At 41.1% G+C, this 26,360-nt stretch overlaps 1 protein-coding gene across 1 annotated transcript; it reads left to right on the top strand.

Annotated features, from left to right (window-relative positions):
* Positions 1–272: 272 nt before the first annotated feature.
* On the top strand, positions 273–21,312 carry LOC134652942 (ubiquitin conjugation factor E4 A). Its single transcript, XM_063508178.1, has 16 exons — positions 273–1,108; positions 1,329–1,460; positions 1,542–1,705; positions 2,188–2,367; positions 2,965–3,117; positions 4,272–4,440; positions 5,355–5,490; positions 6,231–6,425; positions 8,377–8,547; positions 9,809–9,932; positions 11,145–11,290; positions 12,505–12,654; positions 14,524–14,767; positions 18,017–18,179; positions 19,967–20,171; positions 21,103–21,312. The coding sequence occupies exons 1-16, from the start codon at positions 475–477 to the stop codon at positions 21,251–21,253; spliced, it is 3,117 nt and encodes a 1,038-aa protein (XP_063364248.1). The 5' UTR covers positions 273–474; the 3' UTR covers positions 21,254–21,312.
* Positions 21,313–26,360: the final 5,048 nt, after the last annotated feature.

The raw sequence follows: 26,360 nt of genomic DNA, 5'->3' as shown, positions 1-26,360 counted from the left end.
CTTACACTAGTACCAGCACCCAAAAGAAAAGGATGAGTATAGTTTTTTTTGTTCCTATTTACTGACAAGATTTGGTTGACCCAGTATATATGATTATTATTTTTTTAGTCATATTTTAATATTAATTTATTTAAGTTACCTAACATTATTTACAAGTATTTAAATATAAAATAAAATTCGTATAAAATTAAAAATAATGTACCCGTACGCTTCTGATCTTTTAGTTAATATTTTGACAATTTCAAAACAGAACAATGAAATGTCATATTTATCAATTTGTGTGATAGTGAATTTTTGTCATAGTTTCAAATGCAAATTTTGATTAATCATTTTATCAGTATATTAAGAAAAGTATACATGCTAGCAATTGTGCTCGACGGTCATAATATTAGTCTATCTGAAATGAAATAAGATTAGTGTACATTTTGATTCACGATTTATTACTTACATTTTTTTGTCTGCAAGATTTTAATAATGTCCGAGCCAAATAACCCATTTGCTGGTTTGCTGGGAGTCTCAGAGACGAAGGCAACAAGTAATAATACAAATTATGTGAACTCTGACGCATCTCTACAAGAGAACCCCAAGAAATCACAAGAGGATGAGGATGCTGAAATAATTAACAACATTGTTGAAAATGTTTTTCACTTCACGATAAACTCAAATGCACTAAAGGGACCTCAAAACAACAGACAATTGATATTCTTAGAAGAACTAGCTGAAGCGATGAAACCTCGCATTCACATAGATTTGGAGGCATTGGAACAGGCACTATTTGAAAGACTACTTTTGCCTGACATTGAACTGTGTGTTATACCCAAAAATAATAAAGTATTTCAAGAACATGTGGTTCAGAAGCAGGTGTTTTCGTATTTGTTTAGCTCTATTCAGACCCTTCAGTGTTATGAGAACCATAGTTCTAATGTTGTGAAAAATGGGGTGCAAAAGATGCGTGAGCTAATTTTCAGAAATGCTGTAACAGCTCTTAAGCAACCAGCCCTGTTTGAGGGACAAGACTTCACTACGCAACTTGTAGAGTTATTGAAACATGTTGATCCTCAAAGTCATGCATTCTTTATTGACATTGTAAAGGCCTTTGTTTTTGATGGTAAGTTTGTAGAACATCAGTTGAATAGTGTTTATTATTTTTAATGTTTGGACTGAACCATTATGATTATTAGTGCAGTACCTAATACCTATTGACATAAGTGAATATAAATTCAATTCAATTTATTTATTTGCTTGAACATACACAGTATATACCCGATATAACCAAACCAACTATATATCCGATATAACCAAATTAATCTGTAATATCATGACCGTAGGTGAACATGGGGTTCAGGAACAGTTGCGAGACACAATGGTGCCAGTTCTACAAATGCTACATGCTGAAGTAAACAAGTCCAATATAATCAACCTTCCTATCTACATCCTGCCATCTATAAATATTTTTGCCAGTAAGTGTTTGTGTTTTTAATATGTCATGCCCTATCAATGCATACTAATATACTTGTAATCATTCTTTTTGTTTATTGCAGGTCATCCAAACCTGTCACAAATTTTAATGGAAACATGTGAACCAAAAAATAAAACTAATGGAAGGTTTTACCAAGACTCGGTAATAGGGGCACTTCTGAGCCTATCAGTTCTACCACGAACATCATCCTCCTTCCATCAGTTCTTTGATAACCCAATGGATCAGGTATTAACTTGGAACCTGTTGATTTAAAGGCTTTTATTTAGTTTTATTTGCCTCAGGAGTGCTGCGACAGTACACTCATGTAAGATAGACTACCCATCTTTTGATTTCAGAGGTATGGGTACTTTATTACCCAATTAGAGAGGTATGGGTACTCTATTTCGTGGTCAAGATACTGTAGCGGCACTTCTATGCTAGACAAACAGTTTAGGAATCTCAAATGCAGGAAATTGTAATTGACAACATATTCTAATGCCAAAAATCTAATTATGGACATTAATTGTTTATTGATTAGTGTAGAATTCACTTATATTTTCAAAAGTACCTATTTCATTTAGATAAATGGTAATCAATCAAAGATACTTATAGGCAACAACAACAACACTTGTAATAGTTGCAATGTTGTTAAAAACGAATAAATAGCATATATTCCACTTTTAAGTGACTTATTTGAATGAAAAAGCAATATTGTGTCTATGTTACAGTCTGCAATATCATTGATGGAGACATCTATTTGGAATGCGTCTTCACATCTCACTAACAATCTGCACAAGATATTCCTGACGCTGCTCAAGGGGGGTCCGCAGATGAGGAACCGCTTATTGTCATGGATTGGAAACTGTTTAAAGATGAATGTTGCTAAAGGCAAGCTGTGGAATGTTCAGGTAAATTTTGTGATATTAATTTTATTTTTATATTGAAATACATATGGATTAGTCTTTTAGTTCAATTAGAAAATTGTGTCTAACCCAGAACCAGGGACCTTTACTGGTATGACTAAAAATCAAAATATTGCCGCTATACTTACTCAACCTCGTATCTGCAACATTCATTTGATGACAAAAGCACCCGTATTCCGAATGAAAGAAAAGCGACATTTCCATCAAATGATTGTTGCAGAAATGCAGATATGAGGTTGAGTAAGTATAGCGACGATATCTCATCAGCATCAGCATAGCATTTACAATATTTCTTTGATATTATAGAATAGTATTTAAGTTAGCATACTGATTGATAACATTAGCTAAATTAAGTGCTAGAATGTACATAAACAACCGTGATACCGAAATTGAATACTGGTTTAATTGTATGAAAGATATACCGTATTCGTCCCTGCCCAGAACCAACCAAGGAATAAAAAACTAGCAAATGCCATTCAAAACAAAAATACAACTTAGAGGGAGGTGCACTGTTTAGGGGACAGATTTACGTCGGAAATTTCCAAATAGTTTTTGTAAATACTTTTTCTAATGGTTTTTCAGGCTGGTGAAGTGAGTGCAGCAACACTGAGCTGTGTCTCGGATGGCTTCATGTTGAACCTCGGAGCAGTACTTCTCCAGCTGTGCCAGCCATTCTGCACCACTGCTGATGACCCCAAATCACTCAAAATTGACCCCACTTATGGTGCTGTACCTGTGAGTTGTGGCATTTCTCATCTCAGAAATTCCTGAGTGCTATCTAAGTTTTGCAACCTTTCATACTTACAAGACAGGAAGCCAAGTTTATAGGAAACAGTACCTCGTTAGTTCTGGGCGTAAAAGAAATCTATGAGGAGATCATATGAAGATATATATTGTCTAGAGACTCTAGAGAATAAGCGCTGATAACAAATTTAGACTATTCAGCAGCAATGTCAAAAATAATGTGACGGCATCACGCACGCGAACAAAAGCTGTATGTAGGTAATAGGCTACATGACTAATTTTTTTTATGGTATCAATCGATCGGGTTTGTTTCTAGGATCAAATGTCTATATGGGACCCATTGCATTAAAGTAACACAAAAGTCAGAAATTGTAGTCAAAGGCCGACAGCCGACAGTCGCACTTCACTCGCGAAACGCCCTATACAAAACGGCCAAGGGCCGTGACGTCATCGCCCATCTTGTAGTATGGACAAAACAAGAAAATTGCGTTTTTGTCGGTGAAATATTGCGTTTATGTATATAGTTGCTATACAATATTTTATTGCATAAAATGTAAGGAATCGAATGGTACCCTTACTTTTATCGTTTTTGGAAGTTAAAATCAAACTTAAATTTTGAAATTTTCAGGTGCTGTATTTTTGTAATTTTTCAATATTTTATTTTAATATCCACATTATTGTGATAAATTGCTCGTTTGCTATCTATTTTACTAGATTTTGTTATAAAATTCAACATGTGTCATCATCCCTATTCAAACGTAGTAGAAGTTATGGATCCATAGTAGTGTTTAGAAACTTTAGAATAGTTTAGAACATCGTTATTATGCTTTAAGATCTTCATTGTCAACTGCTGCAAGTTGTAAGAATATTTTAACATGCACTCAAGAGAGTCAAGAGCATGTAAAACAAATTACCTACTTTGTATAGAAATTTCCATAGAAAGTTTTTCAGAGTTTTCCATGAGCAATGAAGTTGACAGATCTAGTACAGTACGCTACAGTGTACAGTAGTGTAAAATGATAAAAACCTACTCTTAACCTCTTAATGACAAAATTTAGTTCAAATCATTTTGAATTCTTTGACTACTTACTTATTTCTGTTGCTGACTATACTTTATTAACATTTTTTCTTGTCCTATTCCCCAGCCTGAAGAATGTGAAGCCAAATCAGTACATCTAGATTGCCTACACAGCGAGACGAGTCTGCTGCCATCTAGGGAAGACGAAAACAACCAGTCGTTGAAGAGGCCCACAGCTGAAACCTACAATTTTGTTACTGAGTGCTTTTTTATGACGCAGAAATGTATTGATTTGGGTAAGTTAAGGAAAATTTATTTTCCTAAAATATCCCAACGGGATCATTTGAGCCATGAATATTAATTTATATAAACTCTATTTATCTTCGTTCTCTCTCTCTTTCTCTCCCGGTTGCCTCATATTTGTTGTAAATGGCGCAATTTTTCTTGAAAGCTGCATATAGAGATCAAGAGGTGTCTTAATTTTACGCTGAGAAAGTCGAACACCAAGCCTTATTTAAAACAGTTCCGTTATGTGTATAGTTGTATACATATATACTCACCGACTATACAAAGCATAAACTGTTGAAGCTAGAAGCTTGAAATTTAAAACTGAAATGCTTCATATTATGTAAAGCTACTAAGAAATTTGATTTTTTGAAATCAGTCCCAAGAAAGCTGAAAATTATATTGAAAGTTTCTTGCGAATACTACGCGTATGAAACCGTGAGGCGTGGCTCACTCTGCGATTTCGTCGCGTCGCTACAAGTACCTACAAGTACACGCGGCCCACTCCAATTTTGGTGTCTAGCCATAGTAGGTACCGCGCACCGCATCGGAACGGACGCCTGCTCGCTTGCGCCACCTAGCGGTCATATCTGTCATAATAGACGCGTTTTGTTAGTGAATCTTCTGTACCTAGTACTATTATTAATTCTGTGATAAAGACTAAGGTATAATATTGACGACCGGTCTGGCCTAGTGGGTAGTGGTAAAGGTAAGGGCATTTATTTGTGTGATAAACACTAATATTTGTTCCGGAGTCATGGATGTTTTCTATGTATATAAGTATGTATTTATCTATATAAGTATGTATATCGTCGCCTAGTACCCATAGTACAAGCTTTGCTTAGTTTGGGGCTAGGTTGTTCTGTGTAAGACGTCCTCCAATATTTATTTATTTATTTATTTTATTTATTTATTTTGTTTTCAGGAGTCCGAGTGTGCGCAGAGAAGCTGTACCGCTGCGGGCAGGATCTGGGGCGCGCGCAGCGAGCGCTGGCCGACGTGGGCGGCGCGCACCACCTGCTCGAGCCCATGCGGCAGAGGACACACCATCTCATGACCAAGTACAGCCTGCAATAATATGTTACACGACGAAGACCGCAAAAATATCTGACACTATCTTATTTGTAGGGCCATAAGAGCCTATGTTTTTCCGGCGTTCGAAGATTAACTTATTTTTGGCGGTGACTGTACCCTCCAGTCATTTGTTACAAGTGTAAAAATTATGCAATTCCATATGAGTGGAGATAAGAAATAAAAAAAACCGGCCAAGTGCGAGTCGGACTCGCGCACGGAGGGTTCCGCACCATCAACAAAAAAATAGAGCAAAACAAGCAAAAAAACGGTCACCCATCCAAGTACTGACCCCGCCCGACGTTGCTTAACTTCGGTTAAAAATCACGTTTGTTGTATGGGAGCCCCACTTAAATCTTTATTTTATTCTGTTTTTAGTATTTGTTGTTATAGCGGCAACAGAAATACATCATCTGTGAAAATTTCAACTGTCTAGCTATCACGGTTCGTGAGATACAGCCTGGTGACAGATGGACGGACGGACGGACGGACGGACGGACAGCGGAGTCTTAGTAATAGGGTCCCGTTTTTACCCTTTGGGTACGGAACCCTAAAAACGACACGAATTAAGATTGCCTTTGTACGACATCGCCTTGCCTTCTCTTTTTTTCTACCCTAATGGTAGTCGGTTATCCTAGACTGAACGTGTGCATTTCCATTTAATTTTGATCATTTCCATTTAATTTTGATCAATTTCATTTTAAATTACTTTTAACTTTTTTTTATTTAGATTCGTGAGCCTTCGTTGCGCGCTACTGGAGAGTGAAATGCTGAGCAATCTAAACCGACTGCAAGCGACCACTTGCACTTGGCTGGTGCAAGTAGCCATCCGGCCCGATCCCGCCACGCCACAGGCAAACTACGCGCCTACAACTATTGTACCTGTGGAGATGCCTATCCGAACACCGCCGCCTGATACCTTACGGTATGTACCAAACAGCAAACGTCACCATCAGATATATCGGAGCGGCCAAGGTGCCCACAAATATCTGAACACGCCTCTATTATCAAAGCGTTAGAGTGCGTGTTCAGATTTTGTGAACACCTTGGCCGCTCCGATATATCCGATGGCGACTGTACACTCGGTGCGCTGACATAAGTATACAGCTAGTATTGCGACTTCGGTGCTAAAGTTGGGTCACTTACCGTACAACTCACTTTTTGATGCCCGTCATTCTCTTACAAAACTATAACTAACAATATATACCATTGATTGACATTTCACTCCAATAAATGGGTCCTGCCTCATAAAACTCTCGCACGCTCCCTTGAACGTTGTAGGCTTTGCCATCTTACCCTCGTAAGACCCACCATATAAAGATTAAAAAATTTAATTTGAACCTTATTCTTTAAGTAAATTAGAACGAATTTAGTTTGTTTTAAAAAGTAATAAAACAAAAGAAATGCTACTTTACTTGGTTCATGAAAGGTTCAAATTAGATTGCACGAATATGTACATTATAATGTAGTCTCAGGAAGTTAACGCCTAATTCAGAAAATTACACTTAACAAGTTAACAATCACACATCACGCTATCTCCTACAGTTTATCTTCCTGCATGCTCCCTCTACAAAGGAAATATAAACCCTATACAGTGAAACCTGGTTAATTGACACCTGGATAAATGCAAAACCTCAATAATTGCAACCAAAGGTCAGGTCCCGGTCCCTTGACAAAAGGCCTCTATAATTGGAATGTAAAAAGCATACTATGTTTTTGATTTAATCAAAACTATTTCACCTACTACACTCTGTGATAGATAGCCAATAAATAAATTGACTTCCGGATGAAGATTTAAAATAAAATTATCATTGCTATTAAAATATTGTTTCTGCTCTCTACAAGTCTACATTCTTTCAATTACAGAGGTAATAAGTAAGACTTGTTTCAATAATAGAGGTAATGAGAAGAGCTAAAATAACGGATATTTTTAGCACAGTGTCAATTATAGAGGTCTTAGTTGCAATGTGGTCAATTACAGAGGCAAAATTCCGAAAAGCAATTAAATCTAAATTGCAATTATAGAGGTTCCAAAATTTCAATTAAACTGCCTTCTACAATAGGCTACATGACTAATTTTTTTTATGGTATCAATCGATCGGGTTTGTTTTTAGGATCAAATGTCTATATGGGACCCATTGCATTAAAGTAACACAAAAGTCAGAAATTGTAGTCAAAGTCCGACAGTCGCACTTCACTCGCGAAACGCCCTATACAAAACGGCCAGAGGCCGTGACGTCATCGCCCTTCTTTTAGTATGGACAAAACAAGAAAATTGCGTTTTTGTCGGTGAAATATTGCGTTTATGTATATAGTTGCTATACAATATTTTTTTGTATGAGATGTAAGGAATCGAATGGTACCCTTACTTTTATCGTTTTTGGAAGTTAAAAAAAACTTAAATTTTGAAACTTTCAGGTCCTGTAATTTTGTAATTTTTCAATATTTTATTTTAATATCCACATTATTGTGATAAATTGCTCGTTTGCTATCTATTTTACTAGATTTTGTTATAAAATTCGACATCAGTCATCATCCCTATTCAAGGGATTTTTTTAAAACCCAAGTGACTATAAGAAAATAAAGTACTCATTAATGTAGTGTAAAAGTGCAAGTTGCATAATATATAGACCAGAAACCCAGAATGTAAGCTTGTAAATCTTCTTTCAATTGTTATTTGCACCTCCATAAAAGAAATTTGTCAGAACGCAACCTCTATTAATGAGAACCTCTATAATTGACACAACGATTTTTTGAACCTCGTTAATTGGCACGACCTGCTTAATTGAAAAACCTGGTTAATTGACAGAAAAATGCCGGTCCCTTGAGATTACAATTATCCAGGTTTCACTGTATTAATTTCGAAATATCTACAGGTGCATCCCAGAATTTGTGCTGGAGAACATAGTGGTGCTAATAACAATGGCGCGGCGCACAGTGGGCGCCATCACAGAGGAAGCGGACATAGCGGGGCTATTACAGCCCGCGCTCACGCTCGTGCTCACGTTCATGGGCGACTCCGGGCGCACCTACAACCCTCATCTGAGGTAAGTAACAAGGATCGTGTAAATATCTACAGGTGCATCCCAGAATTTGTGCTGGAGAACATAGTGGTGCTAATAACAATGGCGCGGCGCACAGTGGGCGCCATCACAGAGGAAGCGGATATAGCGGGGTTATTACAGCCCGCGCTCACGCTCGTGCTCACGTTCATGGGCGACTCCGGGCGCACCTACAACCCTCATCTGAGGTAAGTAACAAGGATCGTTTAAATATATACAGGTGCATCCCAGAATTTGTGCTGGAGAACATAGTGGTGAACCGGAAATAATGGCTATGGCTAAACAAATGCCTGGCCATGCCGCCTCCTCCCGGTACGGGAAGAAAAGGCCGGCCCAGGAAGCGATGGCTTGATGTCGTTAAGGAGGACATGCGTGCCAACGGACTCACCACCAGGGACGCCGAAGATCGGGCAAAGTGGACACGAAGGAGTCGGAAGGCGGACCCCAGGTCCTCGCGCCCCGCGCCCCGGCACAGCTGGGATTAACGCCAGGATGATGATGATGATGAATGGCTATGGCGTAGCCTGAGTTTGGCCAATATTGCGAAAGCGGTATAAGCGAAGGTAAACGACGTAGTAGGGTAACCCTTCGGTACAGAGTTTCAGCTTCAGGGCTAGTAGTGCTTTTTAGGGTTCCGTAGCCAAATGGCAAAAAACGGAACCCTTATAGATTCGTCATGTCTGTCTGTCTGTCCATCTGTCCGTCTGTCCGTCTGTCTGTCCGTCCGTATGTCACAGCCACTTTTCTCCGAAACTATAAGAACTATACTGTTGAAACTTGGTAAGTAGATGTATTCTGTGAACCGCATTAAGATTTTCACACAAAAATAGAAAAAAAAACAATAAATTTTTGGGGTTCCCCATACTTCGAACCTCAAAAACTCAAAAAATTTTTTTTCATCAAACCCATACGTGTGGGGTATCTATGGATAAGTCTTCAAAAATGATATTAAGGTTTCTAATATCATTTTTTTCTAAACTGAATAGTTTGCGCGAGAGACACTTCCAAAGTGGTAAAATGTGTGTCCCCCCCCCCTGTAACTTCTAAAATAAGAGAATGATAATACTAAAAAAAATATATGATGTACATTACCATGTAAACTTCCACCGAAAATTGGTTTGAACGAGATCTAGTAAGTAGTTTTTTTTTATACGTCATAAATCGCCTAAATACGGAACCCTTCATGGGCGAGTCCGACTCGCACTTGGCCGCTTTTTTAATTTGACTCCTATTTATTGTGTTTCAGGGCCCGTCTGGCAGAATGCCTGGAGGCGATGTTGCCAAACCACCCCGACGATCAGCAGCCATTAAACAGTCTCGCGTCCTTCTACCGTGAGCAGTTGTTTAAGGAACACCCACACAGGTTACAGGTTAGTTCATGGTAACTTTGAGATGATGGAATAATCTGAAAATGTATGTTTACCCTTTATACTCATACTCATTTATTTGTAAAGTCATTTTACACGTCAAGAAAGAAAAATGTAAATATATATGTATATAATAGTAACATTAAGAAGAATCAGTAAATAATATTAGTATGGTTAAAACAAATTAGGTAATTATTACGGTTAAAAGTCAACATTACAGTGGGTAATGAATGCTCATAATAAGGCATAAGGGTGTCAGAAATCATGCAAAATTGAACCCTGTCACTTTGAAACAAAGTTCAAAATCATATGGGAAATTTATTCCCCCTGCCTTATAAATTTGCGGCTTTGAGACACCAGCTCACCACTCCGGCCAGCTTCTCTAACAACTGAACTACCGAGGCAGTTCCAAAATCTAATCGTACTTAGAATTAATAAATAAATAAATAAATAAATAAATATTATAGGGACATTCTTACACAAATTGACTAAGCCCCACGGTAAGCTCAAGAAGGCTTGTGTTGTGGGTACTCAGACAACGATATATATAATATATATAAATACTTATATACATAGAAAACAACCATGACTCAGGAACAAATATCTGTATCATCATACAAATAAATGCCCTTACCAGGATTCGAACCCGGGACCATCGGCTTCACAGGCAGGGTCACTACCCACTAGGCCAGACCGGTCGCCAATTATCAGTCAAATTACGGTAGCTAACATCAAAAAAAATTGATGACATTGTGATGACATTTAATTTTATTTATTTATTTCATACAATCAGCACTAATAGCTGAACCTTACGTGCTAATTTTACATTTAACATGTGAACGCTGAGAGTCTAATATATATTCAATTATAAAAGCGATCAAACCCTTTCAACATCCAACATCAACATCAACATGTGTTGATGTCGATCAAACCCTTTAACCGCCAAAGACGTCAACTGATGCGCGCGGCTACAACCTAATATCAACCTTCGTGCATTCCGACAAGGTTCACGACCACGCTCCGCACATGATAGTCCTGGCGTTAAAAGAGTAAGGGTCGGTTGCACCAAACTGTTCGTATCGTTAAAGAGTTCGCTATATTTTTATGTATAGAAAGTTTCATAGTAAAGCGCCGGGGCGCGCCGGCTGACATTGATCAATCTGTCAAAGGTTGGTGCAACTGGCCCTTAATATGTTTTTTTTTAATCAATGTCAGTTGGTGCCCTGTCTACTGGACGTGTTCGTGGGCATCGAGATGACGGGCCAGAGCGTCGCGTTCGAGCAGAAGTTCAACTACCGCCGCCCCATGTACCTTGTGATGGACTTCCTGTGGACCATGGAGGAACATAGACATGTATTCACGTGAGTAAACACGTTCCGTGGAAAATATCACTACATATTTGTATAAAACAAAGTAAAGCGCTGGTGGCGTAGCGGTAAGAGCGTGCGACTTGCAATCCGGAGGTCGCGGGTTCGAACCCCGGCTCGTACCAATGAGTTTTTCGGAACTTATGTACGAAGTATCATTTGATATTTACCAGTCGCTTTTCGGTGAAGGAAAACATCGTGAGGAAACCGGACTAATCCCAATACGGGCCTAGTTTACCCTCTGGGTTGGAAGGTCAGATGGCAGTCGCTTTCGTAAAAACTAGTGCCCACGCCAATTACTGGGATTAGTTGCCAAGCGGACCCCAGGCTCCCATGAGCCGTGGCAAAATGCCGGGACAACGCGAGGAAGAAGAGATTAGTATAAAACAAAGTCGCTTCCCGCTGTCTGTCTGTCCCTATGTATAGGTACTTAGATCTTTAAAACTGCGCAACGGATTTTGATGCGGTTTTTTTTAATAGAGTAATTCAAGAGAAAGGTTTATGTATAATTTGTTAACCCGTGCGAAGCCGGGGCGGGTCGCTAGTATATGATAATTCGTAGAGAAGAGTGCTCGTTAAACAATCTTGTAGATTAAAAATAAAAATATGTTACTGAATTTAAAATACATCCCGCCGTTTCGAAAGCTTTGCGGCTTTCGTTGTCAACAGGTGACTGAGTTTTTTTTTTATATTTCCCACTGTAAAAAAATACAAAGTTTTAGTTTTATTTCATGATAACCGAAGACATTATTAATGTTGTAGATTAATTTAGGATTTTTATTCATATGTTATAGTTAGAATGAAGTTGAATGTCATTAAATGAAATCAATAATAGTACTTGAACTCGTTTAGGCACAAGTCACAGTGTTTTATGCACAGCTACAAAACAAGGATTCCTCAAATACCAGGCTCGTAATTACCAAAAAAAGCGTAGCCGGGTATGGAGAACGTTTTTCTGCGTGGGAGCACTTATTTCTGATTTTAGTACGTAGTGTTATATATTTATGTGAAAACACAGATCAGCCACATGTATGTACTTACAGTCAGCAGTAGAAGTTGCTAAGCGGCCGAGGTGTTCAAAATTACCTTGTCACGCTCTTATTCTCTTAACAATAAAGTCGCGTCAAGATCATTTTGAACACCTGGCCCGCTTAGCAACTTCTGCTGCTGACTGTATCATAATAAAACATATGCGAATCGTTTCACAGTCGACTGGCCAAAGAGGCTGAAGCCAACATGGAAGCGGTCCACCCGCCCATATTCCTGCGGTTCGTGAACCTGCTCATTAACGACGCTATCTACTTGCTGGACGAGGCACTCGGTAACATGGCGCAGATTCGGACCATGCAAACTGCACAGTATGTACATATATTTATAATATGTATATCTATTAAATATAAGAAAGCGATTTATCAAGACCTACGTCTGGAGTATAGCGTTATACGGAAGCGAGACGTGGACATTAACCCAGCGTGATAGGGACAGATTGAACGCTTTTGAAATGTGGACATGGAGAAGAATGGAAGGTATAAGCTGGAAAGAGAGGAAAACAAATACGGAAGTATTGGATTTGGTAGGGGAAAAGAGATTGCTGAAAACGATTGAGAACAGAAGGGGAAGCATGTTGGGGCACCTGATACGGCACGATACTTACATTAAGACTATAATTGAAGGAAGAATAGAAAAAAGCGGCCAAGTGCGAGTCGGACTCGCCCATGAAGGGTTCCGTATTTAGGCGATTTATGACGTATAAAAAAAAACTACTTACTAGATCTCGTTCAAACCAATTTTCGGTGGCAGTTTACATGGTAATGTACATCATATATTTTTTTTAGTTTTATCATTCTCTTATTTTAGAAGTTACAGGGGGGGGGGGGGGACACACATTTTACCACTTTAGAAGTGTCTCTCGCGCAAACTATTCAGTTTAGAAAAAAATGATATTAGAAACCTCAATATCATTTTTGAAGACCTATCCATAGATACCCCACACGTATGGGTTTGATGAAAAAAAAATTTTGAGTTTCAGTTCGAAGTATGGGAACCCCAAAAATTTATTGTTTTTTTTCTATTTTTGTGTGAAAACCTTAATGCGGTTCACAGAATACATCTACTTACCAAGTTTCAACAGTATAGTTCTTATAGTTTCGGAGAAAAGAGGCTGTGACATACGGACGGACAGACAGACGGACAGACAGACAGACAGACAGACATGACGAATCTATAAGGGTTCCGTTTTTTGCCATTTGGCTACGGAACCCTAAAAAGAGAGGCAGAGGAAGGCCGCGACGTGTGTTTTTAGACCAAGCCAAAGAGAAGATCAACGTAGTGACGTATCAGGAGCTCAAAACAGTGGCAGAGAGAAGAACGGAATGGCGATTACTCCACCGACAAGAGCCAGGCTCTTAAAATTGTGATGATGATGATCTATTATATACAGGGTGGATTTTCTTTTTGGGTCAGTGAGGGCAGCTACCAGATCCGGTGCTGCTACGAGAAAACGGTCTTAGAAGACCTTCCCTCGATTTCAAATTGATGATGATTGGCCTTTACAGATTTTGGAAAAAATCATACAGGGTGCGAGAAAAAGGTCGTTTTTAACAAACTTTTTTTTTGATGCCAATCGATCCCATTCCTATTAAGGATCCAAAAAACCAAACCAAACCAAAAAAAATTTTCCGGCTAGAAAAGCCACAAATCGAGGAAAACTTTTCCCATACAATTTGTATGAAAATTAAAACATTTATTTTTCACATGCTATTTTAGTATGCCAATCGATTCCATTCCTATCCAGTATCAATATCCACCCTGTATATTCCTCCAATTTTTGTATTGCAAAAGTAGTGTTTATATCAAGTTAAAAATGTTATGAGGCTATTTTTAGGGTTCCGTACCTCAAAAGGAAAAATCGGAACCCTTATAGGATCACTCGTGCGTCTATCTGTTTTTTTGTCTTAACCTATAGATGACAGGAATACCTATTAGAAATGTGCAGTCAAGTGTGAGTCGGGCTTAATGTACGGAACCCTTGGAACGCGAGTCCGACTCGCACTTGGCCGGTTTTTTAAGGAAACAGATTCCTGCTATACCTAAAGTTTGTAAACAAGTATACCTACTGTGTCGCTACCGCTAGCGTCACATATGTACTTTAAAAACAAATCTATCTATAGCTTCCTATTACACAATGTATTATACTACTTAACCCGTTTAACACACAATTATTACAGAGAATCAGGCGCCTGGGCTAACCTAACTCCGCACGAGCGCGAGCAGAACTTCGGGAACCTCTCCCACATCGGCATGTTGGCTCGCTTCGACAACATACTCGGCCGCGACACCATCCGCACCCTAGTGCGGCTGACCGCTCACGCCCCCTATGTGTTCTGCCACCCCACGCTGGTCGAGCGGATCGCATCTATGCTCAACTATTTCCTGTTACATTTGGTTGGGCCTAATAAGAAGAATTTAAAGGTGCGTATGACTTCTTAGAATGTATTAAAACTAATATTTTGTAAAGACATTGATAGATGCTTTTAGTTCATTTCGTTCCGTCCGCTTTGATCAGCGATCTGTAAGTACTGAAGTGATTAGAACTTCGGGAACCTCTCCCACATCGGCATGCTGGCTCGCTTCGACAACATACTCGGCCGCGACACCATCCGCACCCTAGTGCGGCTGACCGCTCACGCCCCCTATGTGTTCTGCCACCCCACGCTGGTCGAGCGGATCGCATCTATGCTCAACTATTTCCTGTTACATTTGGTTGGGCCTAATAAGAAGAATTTAAAGGTGCGTATGACTTCTTAGAATGTATTAAAACTAATATTTTGTAAAGACATTGATAGATGCTTTTAGTTCATTTCGTTCCGTCCGCTTTGATCAGCGATCTGTAAGTACTGAAGTGATTAGAACTTCGGGAACCTCTCCCACATCGGCATGCTGGCTCGCTTCGACAACATACTCGGCCGCGACACCATCCGCACCCTAGTGCGGCTGACCGCTCACGCCCCCTATGTGTTCTGCCACCCCACGCTGGTCGAGCGGATCGCATCTATGCTCAACTATTTCCTGTTACATTTGGTTGGGCCTAATAAGAAGAATTTAAAGGTGCGTATGACTTCTTAGAATGTATTAAAACTAATATTTTGTAAAGACATTGATAGATGCTTTTAGTTCATTTCGTTCCGTCCGCTTTGATCAGCGATCTGTAAGTACTGAAGTGATTAGAACTTCGGGAACCTCTCCCACATCGGCATGTTGGCTCGCTTCGACAACATACTCGGCCGCGACACCATCCGCACCCTAGTGCGGCTGACCGCTCACGCCCCCTATGTGTTCTGCCACCCTACGCTGGTCGAGCGGATCGCATCTATGCTCAACTATTTCCTGTTACATTTGGTTGGGCCTAATAAGAAGAATTTAAAGGTGCGTATGACTTCTTAGAATGTATTAAAACTAATATTTTGTAAAGACATTGATAGATGCTTTTAGTTCATTTCGTTCCGTCCGCTTTGATCAGCGATCTGTAAGTACTGAAGTGATTAGAATTTCGGGAACCTCTCCCACATCGGCATGCTGGCTCGCTTCGACAACATACTCGGCCGCGACACCATCCGCACCCTAGTGCGGCTGACCGCTCACGCCCCCTATGTGTTCTGCCACCCCACGCTGGTCGAGCGGATCGCATCTATGCTCAACTATTTCCTGTTACATTTGGTTGGGCCTAATAAGAAGAATTTAAAGGTGCGTATGACTTCTTAGAATGTATTAAAACTAATATTTTGTAAAGACATTGATAGATGCTTTTAGTTCATTTCGTTCCGTCCGCTTTGATCAGCGATCTGTAAGTACTGAAGTGATTAGAACTTCGGGAACCTCTCCCACATCGGCATGTTGGCTCGCTTCGACAACATACTCGGCCGCGACACCATCCGCACCCTAGTGCGGCTGACCGCTCACGCCCCCTATGTGTTCTGCCACCCTACGCTGGTCGAGCGGATCGCATCTATGCTCAACTATTTCCTGTTACATTTGGTTGGGCCTAATAAGAAGAATTTAAAGGTGCGTATGACTTCTTAGAATGTATTAAAACTAATATTTTGTAAAGACATTGATAGATGCTTTTAGTTCATTTCGTTCCGTCCGCTTTGATCAGCGATCTGTAAGTACTGAAGTGATTAGAATTTCGGGAACCTCTCCCACATCGGCATGCTGGCTCGCTTCGACAACATACTCGGCCGCGACACCATCCGCACCCTAGTGCGGCTGACCGCTCACGCCCCCTATGTGTTCTGCCACCCCACGCTGGTCGAGCGGATCGCATCTATGCTCAACTATTTCCTGTTACATTTGGTTGGGCCTAATAAGAAGAATTTAAAGGTGCGTATGACTTCTTAGAATGTATTAAAACTAATATTTTGTAAAGACATTGATAGATGCTTTTAGTTCATTTCGTTCCGTCCGCTTTGATCAGCGATCTGTAAGTACTGAAGTGATTAGAACTTCGGGAACCTCTCCCACATCGGCATGCTGGCTCGCTTCGACAACATACTCGGCCGCGACACCATCCGCACCCTAGTGCGGCTGACCGCTCACGCCCCCTATGTGTTCTGCCACCCCACGCTGGTCGAGCGGATCGCATCTATGCTCAACTATTTCCTGTTACATTTGGTTGGGCCTAATAAGAAGAATTTAAAGGTGCGTATGACTTCTTAGAATGTATTAAAACTAATATTTTGTAAAGACATTGATAGATGCTTTTAGTTCATTTCGTTCCGTCCGCTTTGATCAGCGATCTGTAAGTACTGAAGTGATTAGAACTTCGGGAACCTCTCCCACATCGGCATGTTGGCTCGCTTCGACAACATACTCGGCCGCGACACCATCCGCACCCTAGTGCGGCTGACCGCTCACGCCCCCTATGTGTTCTGCCACCCTACGCTGGTCGAGCGGATCGCATCTATGCTCAACTATTTCCTGTTACATTTGGTTGGGCCTAATAAGAAGAATTTAAAGGTGCGTATGACTTCTTAGAATGTATTAAAACTATTGACCCTTTATAAGGCATAAGGGTGTCAGAAATTAAGCAAAATTTTAACCCTAGCACTTTGAAATAAAGTTAAGAATCAGGTGGGAAATATATTCCCTCTTCCTTATAAAGGCAAAAGATTTTGTAAAGACATTGAGATACGACATAATGGAACAATTTTTCTTTTTTACCATCATATGCAATATCATGATCGACGAATAAAGAATTTGTATTTATATTTGATTCTTTTAGCTCAACATTCTCGCCGAGACATATTCGTACCCCTGTGCGACTCACTGTCCACAGTGCCCACGTTCTGTATGTATTCTGCCACCCTACGCTGGTCGAACGAATTGCTTCTAAACTCAATTATTTCCTGCTCACTTTGTGGAGACTTTCTATATATATGTCACCGTAAGATTGTGAACCCGTTAGTTTATAATTTAACGTAGGTTAGGTTAGGTTAGATTATAATCTCCCTACCGTCAGTTTATAATGTAACTAGCGAGATTATAATCTGACGAGTGTTTACAATTTTACGGTGACATATACATCAAGATCAAATCTTTTGAAAGTTTTATCATTCCCACGGACTCTATCTGGACGTATCTGGACGGTTTCTACTGGCCGTCCCGCATTTTTTTTTACAATATGTCGTTTTTTAATTTCATCAAATAAACTGTTGTTTCCAGGTAAAAGACATGAAAGAGTTCGAGTTCGACCCCGCGACAACGGTGCTGGACATCTGCCGCATGTACGTGGAGCTGGGCAGCAGCCAGCGGTTCTGCGCCGCGGTGTCGGACGACGGCCGCTCCTACTCGCCGCAGCTGTTCACGCTCGCCGAGGCCGTGCTGGGTGAGTGGCCAGTAAACCTGAAAGAGTTCGAGTTCGACCCCGCTACGACAGTGCTGGACATCTGCCGCATGTACGTGGAGCTGGGCAGCAGCCAGCGGTTCTGCGCCGCGGTGTCGGACGACGGCCGCTCCTACTCGCCGCAGCTGTTCACGCTCGCCGAGGCCGTGCTGGGTGAGTGGCCAGTAAACCTGAAAGAGTTCGAGTTCGACCCCGCTACGACAGTGCTGGACATCTGCCGCATGTACGTGGAGCTGGGCAGCAGCCAGCGGTTCTGCGCCGCGGTGTCGGACGACGGCCGCTCCTACTCGCCGCAGCTGTTCACGCTCGCCGAGGCCGTGCTGGGTGAGTGGCCAGTAAACCTGAAAGAGTTCGAGTTCGACCCCGCTACGACAGTGCTGGACATCTGCCGCATGTACGTGGAGCTGGGCAGCAGCCAGCGGTTCTGCGCCGCGGTGTCGGACGACGGCCGCTCCTACTCGCCGCAGCTGTTCACGCTCGCCGAGGCCGTGCTGGGTGAGTGGCCAGTAAACCTGAAAGAGTTCGAGTTCGACCCCGCTACAACGGTGCTGGACATCTGCCGCATGTACGTGGAGCTGGGCAGCAGCCAGCGGTTCTGCGCCGCGGTGTCGGACGACGGCCGCTCCTACTCGCCGCAGCTGTTCACGCTCGCCGAGGCCGTGCTGGGTGAGTGGCCAGTAAACCTGAAAGAGTTCGGGTTCGACCCCGCGACAACGGTGCTGGACATCTGCCGCATGTACGTGGAGCTGGGCAGCAGCCAGCGGTTCTGCGCCGCGGTGTCGGACGACGGCCGCTCCTACTCGCCGCAGCTGTTCACGCTCGCCGAGGCCGTGCTGGGTGAGTGGCCAGTAAACCTGAAAGAGTTCGAGTTCGACCCCGCGACAACGGTGCTGGACATCTGCCGCATGTACGTGGAGCTGGGCAGCAGCCAGCGGTTCTGCGCCGCGGTGTCGGACGACGGCCGCTCCTACTCGCCGCAGCTGTTCACGCTCGCCGAGGCCGTGCTGGGTGAGTGGCCAGTAAACCTGAAAGAGTTCGAGTTCGACCCCGCGACAACGGTGCTGGACATCTGCCGCATGTACGTGGAGCTGGGCAGCAGCCAGCGGTTCTGCGCCGCGGTGTCGGACGACGGCCGCTCCTACTCGCCGCAGCTGTTCACGCTCGCCGAGGCCGTGCTGGGTGAGTGGCCAGTAAACCTGAAAGAGTTCGAGTTCGACCCCGCTACAACGGTGCTGGACATCTGCCGCATGTACGTGGAGCTGGGCAGCAGCCAGCGGTTCTGCGCCGCGGTGTCGGACGACGGCCGCTCCTACTCGCCGCAGCTGTTCACGCTCGCCGAGGCCGTGCTGGGTGAGTGGCCAGTAAACCTGAAGGCTTTTATCCCAAAGAGATCTGTCGAACAAAAGTTAGGGTAACTTTTATTTTTTAACAAGCAGAAATATCTGCGAACGATGCTATTAAGTTTAAAATAAATTTAAAAGTGGAAAAATTACTGTCTTGGGTGAGACTTGAACTCACGGCCTCTGGACCCCAAGCCTCACCCAAGACAGTAATTTTTCCACTTTTAAATTTATTCTAAGCTTAATAGCATCGTTCGCAGACGTTTCTGCTTGTTACAAAATAAAAGTTACCCTTTAATTGAAACCACTTTAAACTAACCTCCTTAAAAAAAGGTTTTCAGTTTCACCCGTAGGTTTGTCCGCAATTATCTCGCGTTTGGCTGTACCGATTTAGATGCGGTTTTAACACTTTTCTTTTCTACATTACAGTCCGTATCGGCGGCGGTTCCTTAATCGGATCTCTGCAAGAAGTGGCCCAGCGCGTAGCCACCCTGGCTGAACAGAGACAACGCGACGAGGAAATCCTCGCCAACGCGCCCGAGGAGTTCCTCGACCCGATCATGAGCACGCTCATGCTCGACCCCGTCACGTTGCCGTCCTCGCGCACCACCATAGACCGCACCACCATCGCCAGGTACCGACTGGTTTTTTTAATTAAAATTATTGGTCAAAAATTCGCGTAAATGGGCCATTTTACTTAAAGTTGTCCCCTACCTACACTTTTTAGGGTTCCGTACCCAAAGGGTAAAAACGGGACCCTATTACTAAGACTGCGCTGTCCGTCCGTCCGTCTGTCACCAGGCTGTATCTCATGAACCGCGATAGCTAGACAGTTGAAATTTTCACAGATGATGTATCTCTGTTGCCATTATAACAACAAATACTAAAAATAAAATAAATATTTAAGGGGGGCTCCCATACAACAAACGTGATTTTTGACCGAAGTTAAGCAACGTCGGGCGGGGTCAGTACTTGGATGGGTGACCGTTTTTTTGCTTGTTTTGCTCTATTTTTTGTTGATGGTGCGGAACCCTCCATGCGCGAGTCCGACTCACACTTGGCCGGTTTTTTTTCTACTCAGAATCACGAGCTCTTTCTATCCTAATAGGAGAAAAAAAGTGTCGCAAGGTTTTTATTTCCATTCCGTTACCATTTTTCATAGACTTTGTATGGCGGTCACGGAATGGGTAGAACGTAATTCTGAGTAGAAATAACATAAAACATCCCAAATTTGAAAAAAAAAGTGTAGGGGACAACTTTAAATAAAATGGCCCAAATACGACCTAAACTAAGCACTTGTCCACATAAATATTCGGCAAATCCTCTGTGCCAACCGTACCTTGTACGTATTCATTAAAAAAAATGGCGTGATTTGTCCATAGAGGCGTTCATCCATAGTCAGCATGATATTCTATTACGTGTCTGCGCAAAAAAAAACCTATTTTTTGCGCTTTTTTACCACTATACGTAAAGCTTACCTTGCTCCCTAATGCGATTCCACACCACCACTCATAATGCAGTAGCAGCAAATAATGTCTCTCTAATTAGCCACCATTATGTTTCAGACACTTGCTAAGTGACCAGTCGGATCCCTTCAACCGATCGCCGCTATCCATGGATCAAGTGAAATCTAACGTTGAACTAAAAGAGAAAATCCACGCGTGGATCGCCGAACAGAGGCAGAAAATTGCTCAACCCCGGACCAGCGACACATAGATTTTTACAATTTTGTATGTTAGTTGTTAGTCGACATACTAAACGTGCTAGTATCGTCATAGTTAAGATCGGTTTTCCTAGGATAGCGGTGCCGTCATATAGCGGCCGTCTCCATACTAAATAATACGGCTAAATATGGATGTCGTAGTATTTGTATGGAGACGGTCGCTATATGACGGCACCGCTATCGGAGGAAACCAAAGCTTTAGTCTTTAATAGCGTTGTGCCATTCTTGAGAACCTACTCTTTTTTGTATGGAGTTTCTATGCAAAATCGGCAGCATTATCGAGAGTGGTATAACAGTTTTTTTAGGTGCGTCCAGATCTGTCGAATGCGCCGCTCGACCCCATTCGGGAAAGGGTCAGTAATTACTTACATTTTGTAGTACATTAAGAAGAGCCGGTGCAGTGTGTGTCGAGAATGGCGCACTACCGGCGCATTTGCCAGATTTGGACGGACTAATTGGGGAGTCTGTAAGAAATGCAGTGGGGATCATACAATAACAATAATAACGTATTGACTAAACTTGTCTATCATCTGTTTTTACCGTTTATCAACTGCGGCAATTTAACAGGTCACTTTTTGACGATGGCACAGACAACTAAATTATTAGAAATGCAAAGTGAAAGCATTAAGCTTTATTGTGGGAATCTAAAGCGCGATAGTTAGCCACGTGTTAATTTGAACTTAGCATAAGCTATAAAATAAGTTTTATACTTGTAAGTTGGTTGTGTGTAAGATTTTCTTCACACCCCGTCCTCAATTACGGAGTATAAGGGTAAGCTTGTGACGGTGTCCTAATGACAATAGATAGCCACAGGGATGACACGCCATACATCAAAAATCATTTGCGTTTATATGTGTGCGCGGCACGTCTGTACACGCGTCATTGTGTATGTGTGGGTAAGTCCCTTTACTGAGAGTACGCCAGAAGTCCGCCAGTTTATGGGCAGATTCATGTCGCGGGGCGAGGTAATGCGAGTCGGGGCGGGGCGGTGCGTGGCCGTTCTGTATGATAATACAATTACTTATTCTGTGCCATAGCTGGATATCCACCGGGCGAACAATAGCACTAGTCTGCTTCAACATGCATAATAACCGTGTGTTACATTAGAAAACTAGTTCGTCCAAACGAGTGTTTTGTTACGAGAGAACATGGTACAATTGAATAGCTTCAAAACCCGCTGAAACGTTCTGTGGATATCAAACTATGTACGGTTAGGTACTAGTTGCCTAAGAGCATTCAGCGAGCATTAAGCAGTGGTGATTTAGCCGTGCAAGGCGCATCTGGGAGGCCCTTTTGTTTCAACGTGTGATAATCGTAAGGTGATAAAAAGGGTTGGCTCCCGCGAGGGTCCCTTAAGTGCGAGGCCGTGGGCGAGGGGCCGCTTTGATAACGCCTGTCTACGCTACTTTAAAGAGCCGATTGCACCAAATCGTTTGTCAACGTCACCGTACTCGTAGAGTTTGTTCGGAAAGAGAAGACTCGTGGAATGTATTGGGCCCCATGCATTCCACGACTCTTTTCTTTCCGCACAGACCAGTAATGTTTACACGTCTGCGTCACTGCGTGTTCACGTTCTGTGTGGTAGAAAAGTAATAAAATTGAGCGATACTTTAATGCGAGCAGTGCGCTTTACTAATGTCAGACATATACCTAAATAGACATTGCATGTACACCGATTTCTATAACAACTATATGCCATTTTATGGGTGACATTTGTAACGTTACAAGGGTAATACATTGTTGTGTAATAGACATACAGTGATATATAAAATAAGATGGTGTAAACTGACGTTTGCGCGTTTAAATTGTTTAGTACGGTTTGGGAATGATTAGAGATAAAATGGTATATTTAGAGATTTTAGAGCATATTCGTTACTTGTAGGTGATCTATTTAGATATATGTCTGTGGCTAAAACTGCCACGAACATCCAGAAGAAGCCATAAATAACTCTGAACGTTAGTTGTATATTAATGTGATGTTTACATGTCAAACCATCGTACATTAGCTTGTTTACATAAAATGACTGTGTTCGACCGACATTCCCCTGTATGATTTTCCATTCGTTCAAGTGAATGAAAGTAACAAAATTATAATGACGAGAATGGTGCAATTTTTATTTGGTCAAATATTTTGTGATAGCTATATAAGTTGTTAAATTTATTTGTATTTCAGAATGTATTTATCGATTTAATATATATTTATTATAAATTACTTAGTTAATAACTAATTAAGTTATCAAAATTAAAATGCACTGAATATTTATTTGTGATATATTATTTACTATTTCATGTATTAATTTGAATAGCTAGGTTTCTTTCTCTGCCCACTGTTTTTGTACCAATGTGTACTATCTGGGGGCACGGTAGTGCCCCCGCCAAGACGAGCAAAGCGAAGCGCAAGGGCACTACCTACCTTTTCTCGAAGCGCTTCGTCGTTTTTTTGAACCCTCTTAATTTGGGTTTGGATTATACCAGATAAACAAAACAATCGGGATATGATGTCAATAGTGGACTTATTAAGCATAAAAAATTTCAATTGCATAGCTCTTATACTTTGGATTTTATTAATATCTAAAAAACCCCGATTTCGTCACTGACTCATTCACTCACTGTTGATCATCAAAACCTCTAGGGTACTTCCCGAAGTCCTAGGAAGCTGAAATTTGGTATGTGAGATAGTATTAGTCCACAAACAACAAAATAATTCAAAAACTTGAAATTATTAGCCCCTAAGGGGGTGCAAAGGGGGGTGGAATTTTGTATGGGAAATCGATAACCGCGGAACCGATTTAGTTGAAATTTGGTATGTAGATAGTTATTGTTATGGGGAAGGATATAAAATAGTTTCAACCCCAAAATCACCCCGTAAGGGTGAAAAGGGGTGGAAAAAAGCGTTAGGGGAAAAAGGGGGTTGAAGTTTGTATAGGGAATCAGTAAAAAAGCAGATTGTATATAAAAGATACCCCCCAAGTACGTATTTCAGGATTTTTAATAGTAAATCATCCGCAATCCTTTAAATCGGAAGATTGTCATAAGCAACTTACAAAAAGATGTGAAATCCCACCAAAAACATTTTCATGTAAAATGTTGCCAAGACGAAACCATAAGGCTCGCACTGACAAAAAGTTATCAGATATCTTGTAGAGCCAAGCTTCTAACTCTACAGGCCCTACCTTCACAGACTCTACACCTTAGTCAAAATATGTGGCATGGCCGTTTCATTACAAGAACTATTTTATAATAAAAAATAATGAATAGTGAATAAATTTTTCACCTTACGCCCATGTCACGAAACGGCTAAGCCACATATTTTGACTAAGGTGTAGTCTGTGAAGGTAGGGCCTGTAGAGTTAGAAGCTTGGCTCTACAAGATATCTGATAACTTTTTGTCAGTGCGAGCCTTATGGTTTCGTCTTCGCAAGGCGCGCGCCACTGCTAAGCACACAACCAGTAACAAAAACAAAAGAGCGGGTTAGAGTGACAACTGAGAAACGACATTTCGCGTACTTACTCTGCATTTTTTAATTGTATTCATTTGTTTGCATTTTATATCTAAAGCAAATTGGGAATGCGGCACAGCATTGTGATGAATGTCAATAAAACAGAAAAGATATACAGCATTTTTATTACACCTTATTTTTAGATCCTGAAAAGTATAAGCTAATGTTATATCGGGACATATAGATGGTCAAGCAGATCTTGTCAGTAGAAAAAGGCGGCAAATTTGAAAAATGTAGGCGCTAATGGATAATATCCATTATCGTCCCATAGAAAATTTGAATTTCGCGCCGTTTTCTACTGACAAGATTTGCTTGACCATCCATAAACATAACAAGCTCATATCTTATTCAAGATACGACCTACCTCAACGCAGTAAAAGTTAATCATAGAAAGTAGTTCAATGCAACGTATCCCGGGTTAGGTAATCTGAAATTCTCTCTTGACCTCGAGATGGCCAAACATTAGTTTTGTGTATGTCGCGTGGCCACAAAATGTTGAACTGGGTTACTCCACGGTTTTCTCAATTCACTTTCGGTTCGGTTCAATTATACTTGGTTTGGTTGCTCTTTGTATGGCACTCGTCATGACATGTGTGCACTGCCATAGAGAAAAAAAGCGGCCAAGTGCGAGTCGGACTCGCCCATGAAGGGTTCCGTATTTAGGCGATTTATGACGTATAAAAAAAAAACTACTTACTAGATCTCGTTCAAACCAATTTTCGGTGGAAGTTTACATGGTAATGTACATCATATATTTTTTTTAGTTTTATCATTCTCTTATTTTAGAAGTTACAGGGGGGGGGACACACATTTTACCACTTTGGAAGTGTCTCTCGCGCAAACTATTCAGTTTAGAAAAAAATGATATTAGAAACCTCAATATCATTTTTGAAGACCTATCCATAGATACCCCACACGTATGGGTTTGATGAAAAAAAAATTTTTGAGTTTCAGTTCGAAGTATGGGGAACCCCAAAAATTTATTGTTTTTTTTTCTATTTTTGTGTGAAAATCTTAATGCGGTTCACAGAATACATCTACTTACCAAGTTTCAACAGTATAGTTCTTATAGTTACTGCTACATCTATTGTCAAGTGGCAGTACTGATAGTTCCGCTACTCGATGCTAGATGTAGACACAGAAATTAATAGTCTGAACTGATGTATGGAGTGAGCACTCTTGTCTTATTATATTTATCTATGGCACTGCCCTTAAAATCTTAAATAATATTCTAAAACATTTGTATATTATTTTAATGAATAGAAGTTACTGTAAATACCTATTGGTGATAAAAAGTGAGAAAATTCATATGCTTTTAATTATTATTGATTTGTTACTTATAGCTGGTCAACCAAATCTTGTCAGTAAAAAAAGGCGCGAAATTCAAGGTTTCTATCGGACTATCCCTTCACGCCTACATTTTTCAAATTTGCCGCCTTTTTCTACTATCAAGATCTAGTTGACCAAGTATATTATTTAAAACATTTTATTATTTTTAGGCCCCGCCACAAAGCCGCCACACGAGCGCTTTACTCATTTGCCGATGAAAAGTAAAAAGTAAACACTCTATGGATTGTATGAAAGAATGAAATGAATGGTT

This window comes from Cydia amplana, chromosome 12 (genome assembly GCF_948474715.1).
Source record: "Cydia amplana chromosome 12, ilCydAmpl1.1, whole genome shotgun sequence".
In the NCBI taxonomy this organism is placed as follows: Eukaryota; Metazoa; Arthropoda; class Insecta; order Lepidoptera; family Tortricidae; genus Cydia; species Cydia amplana.
This window is presented reverse-complemented; position numbering and strand designations above follow the sequence as displayed.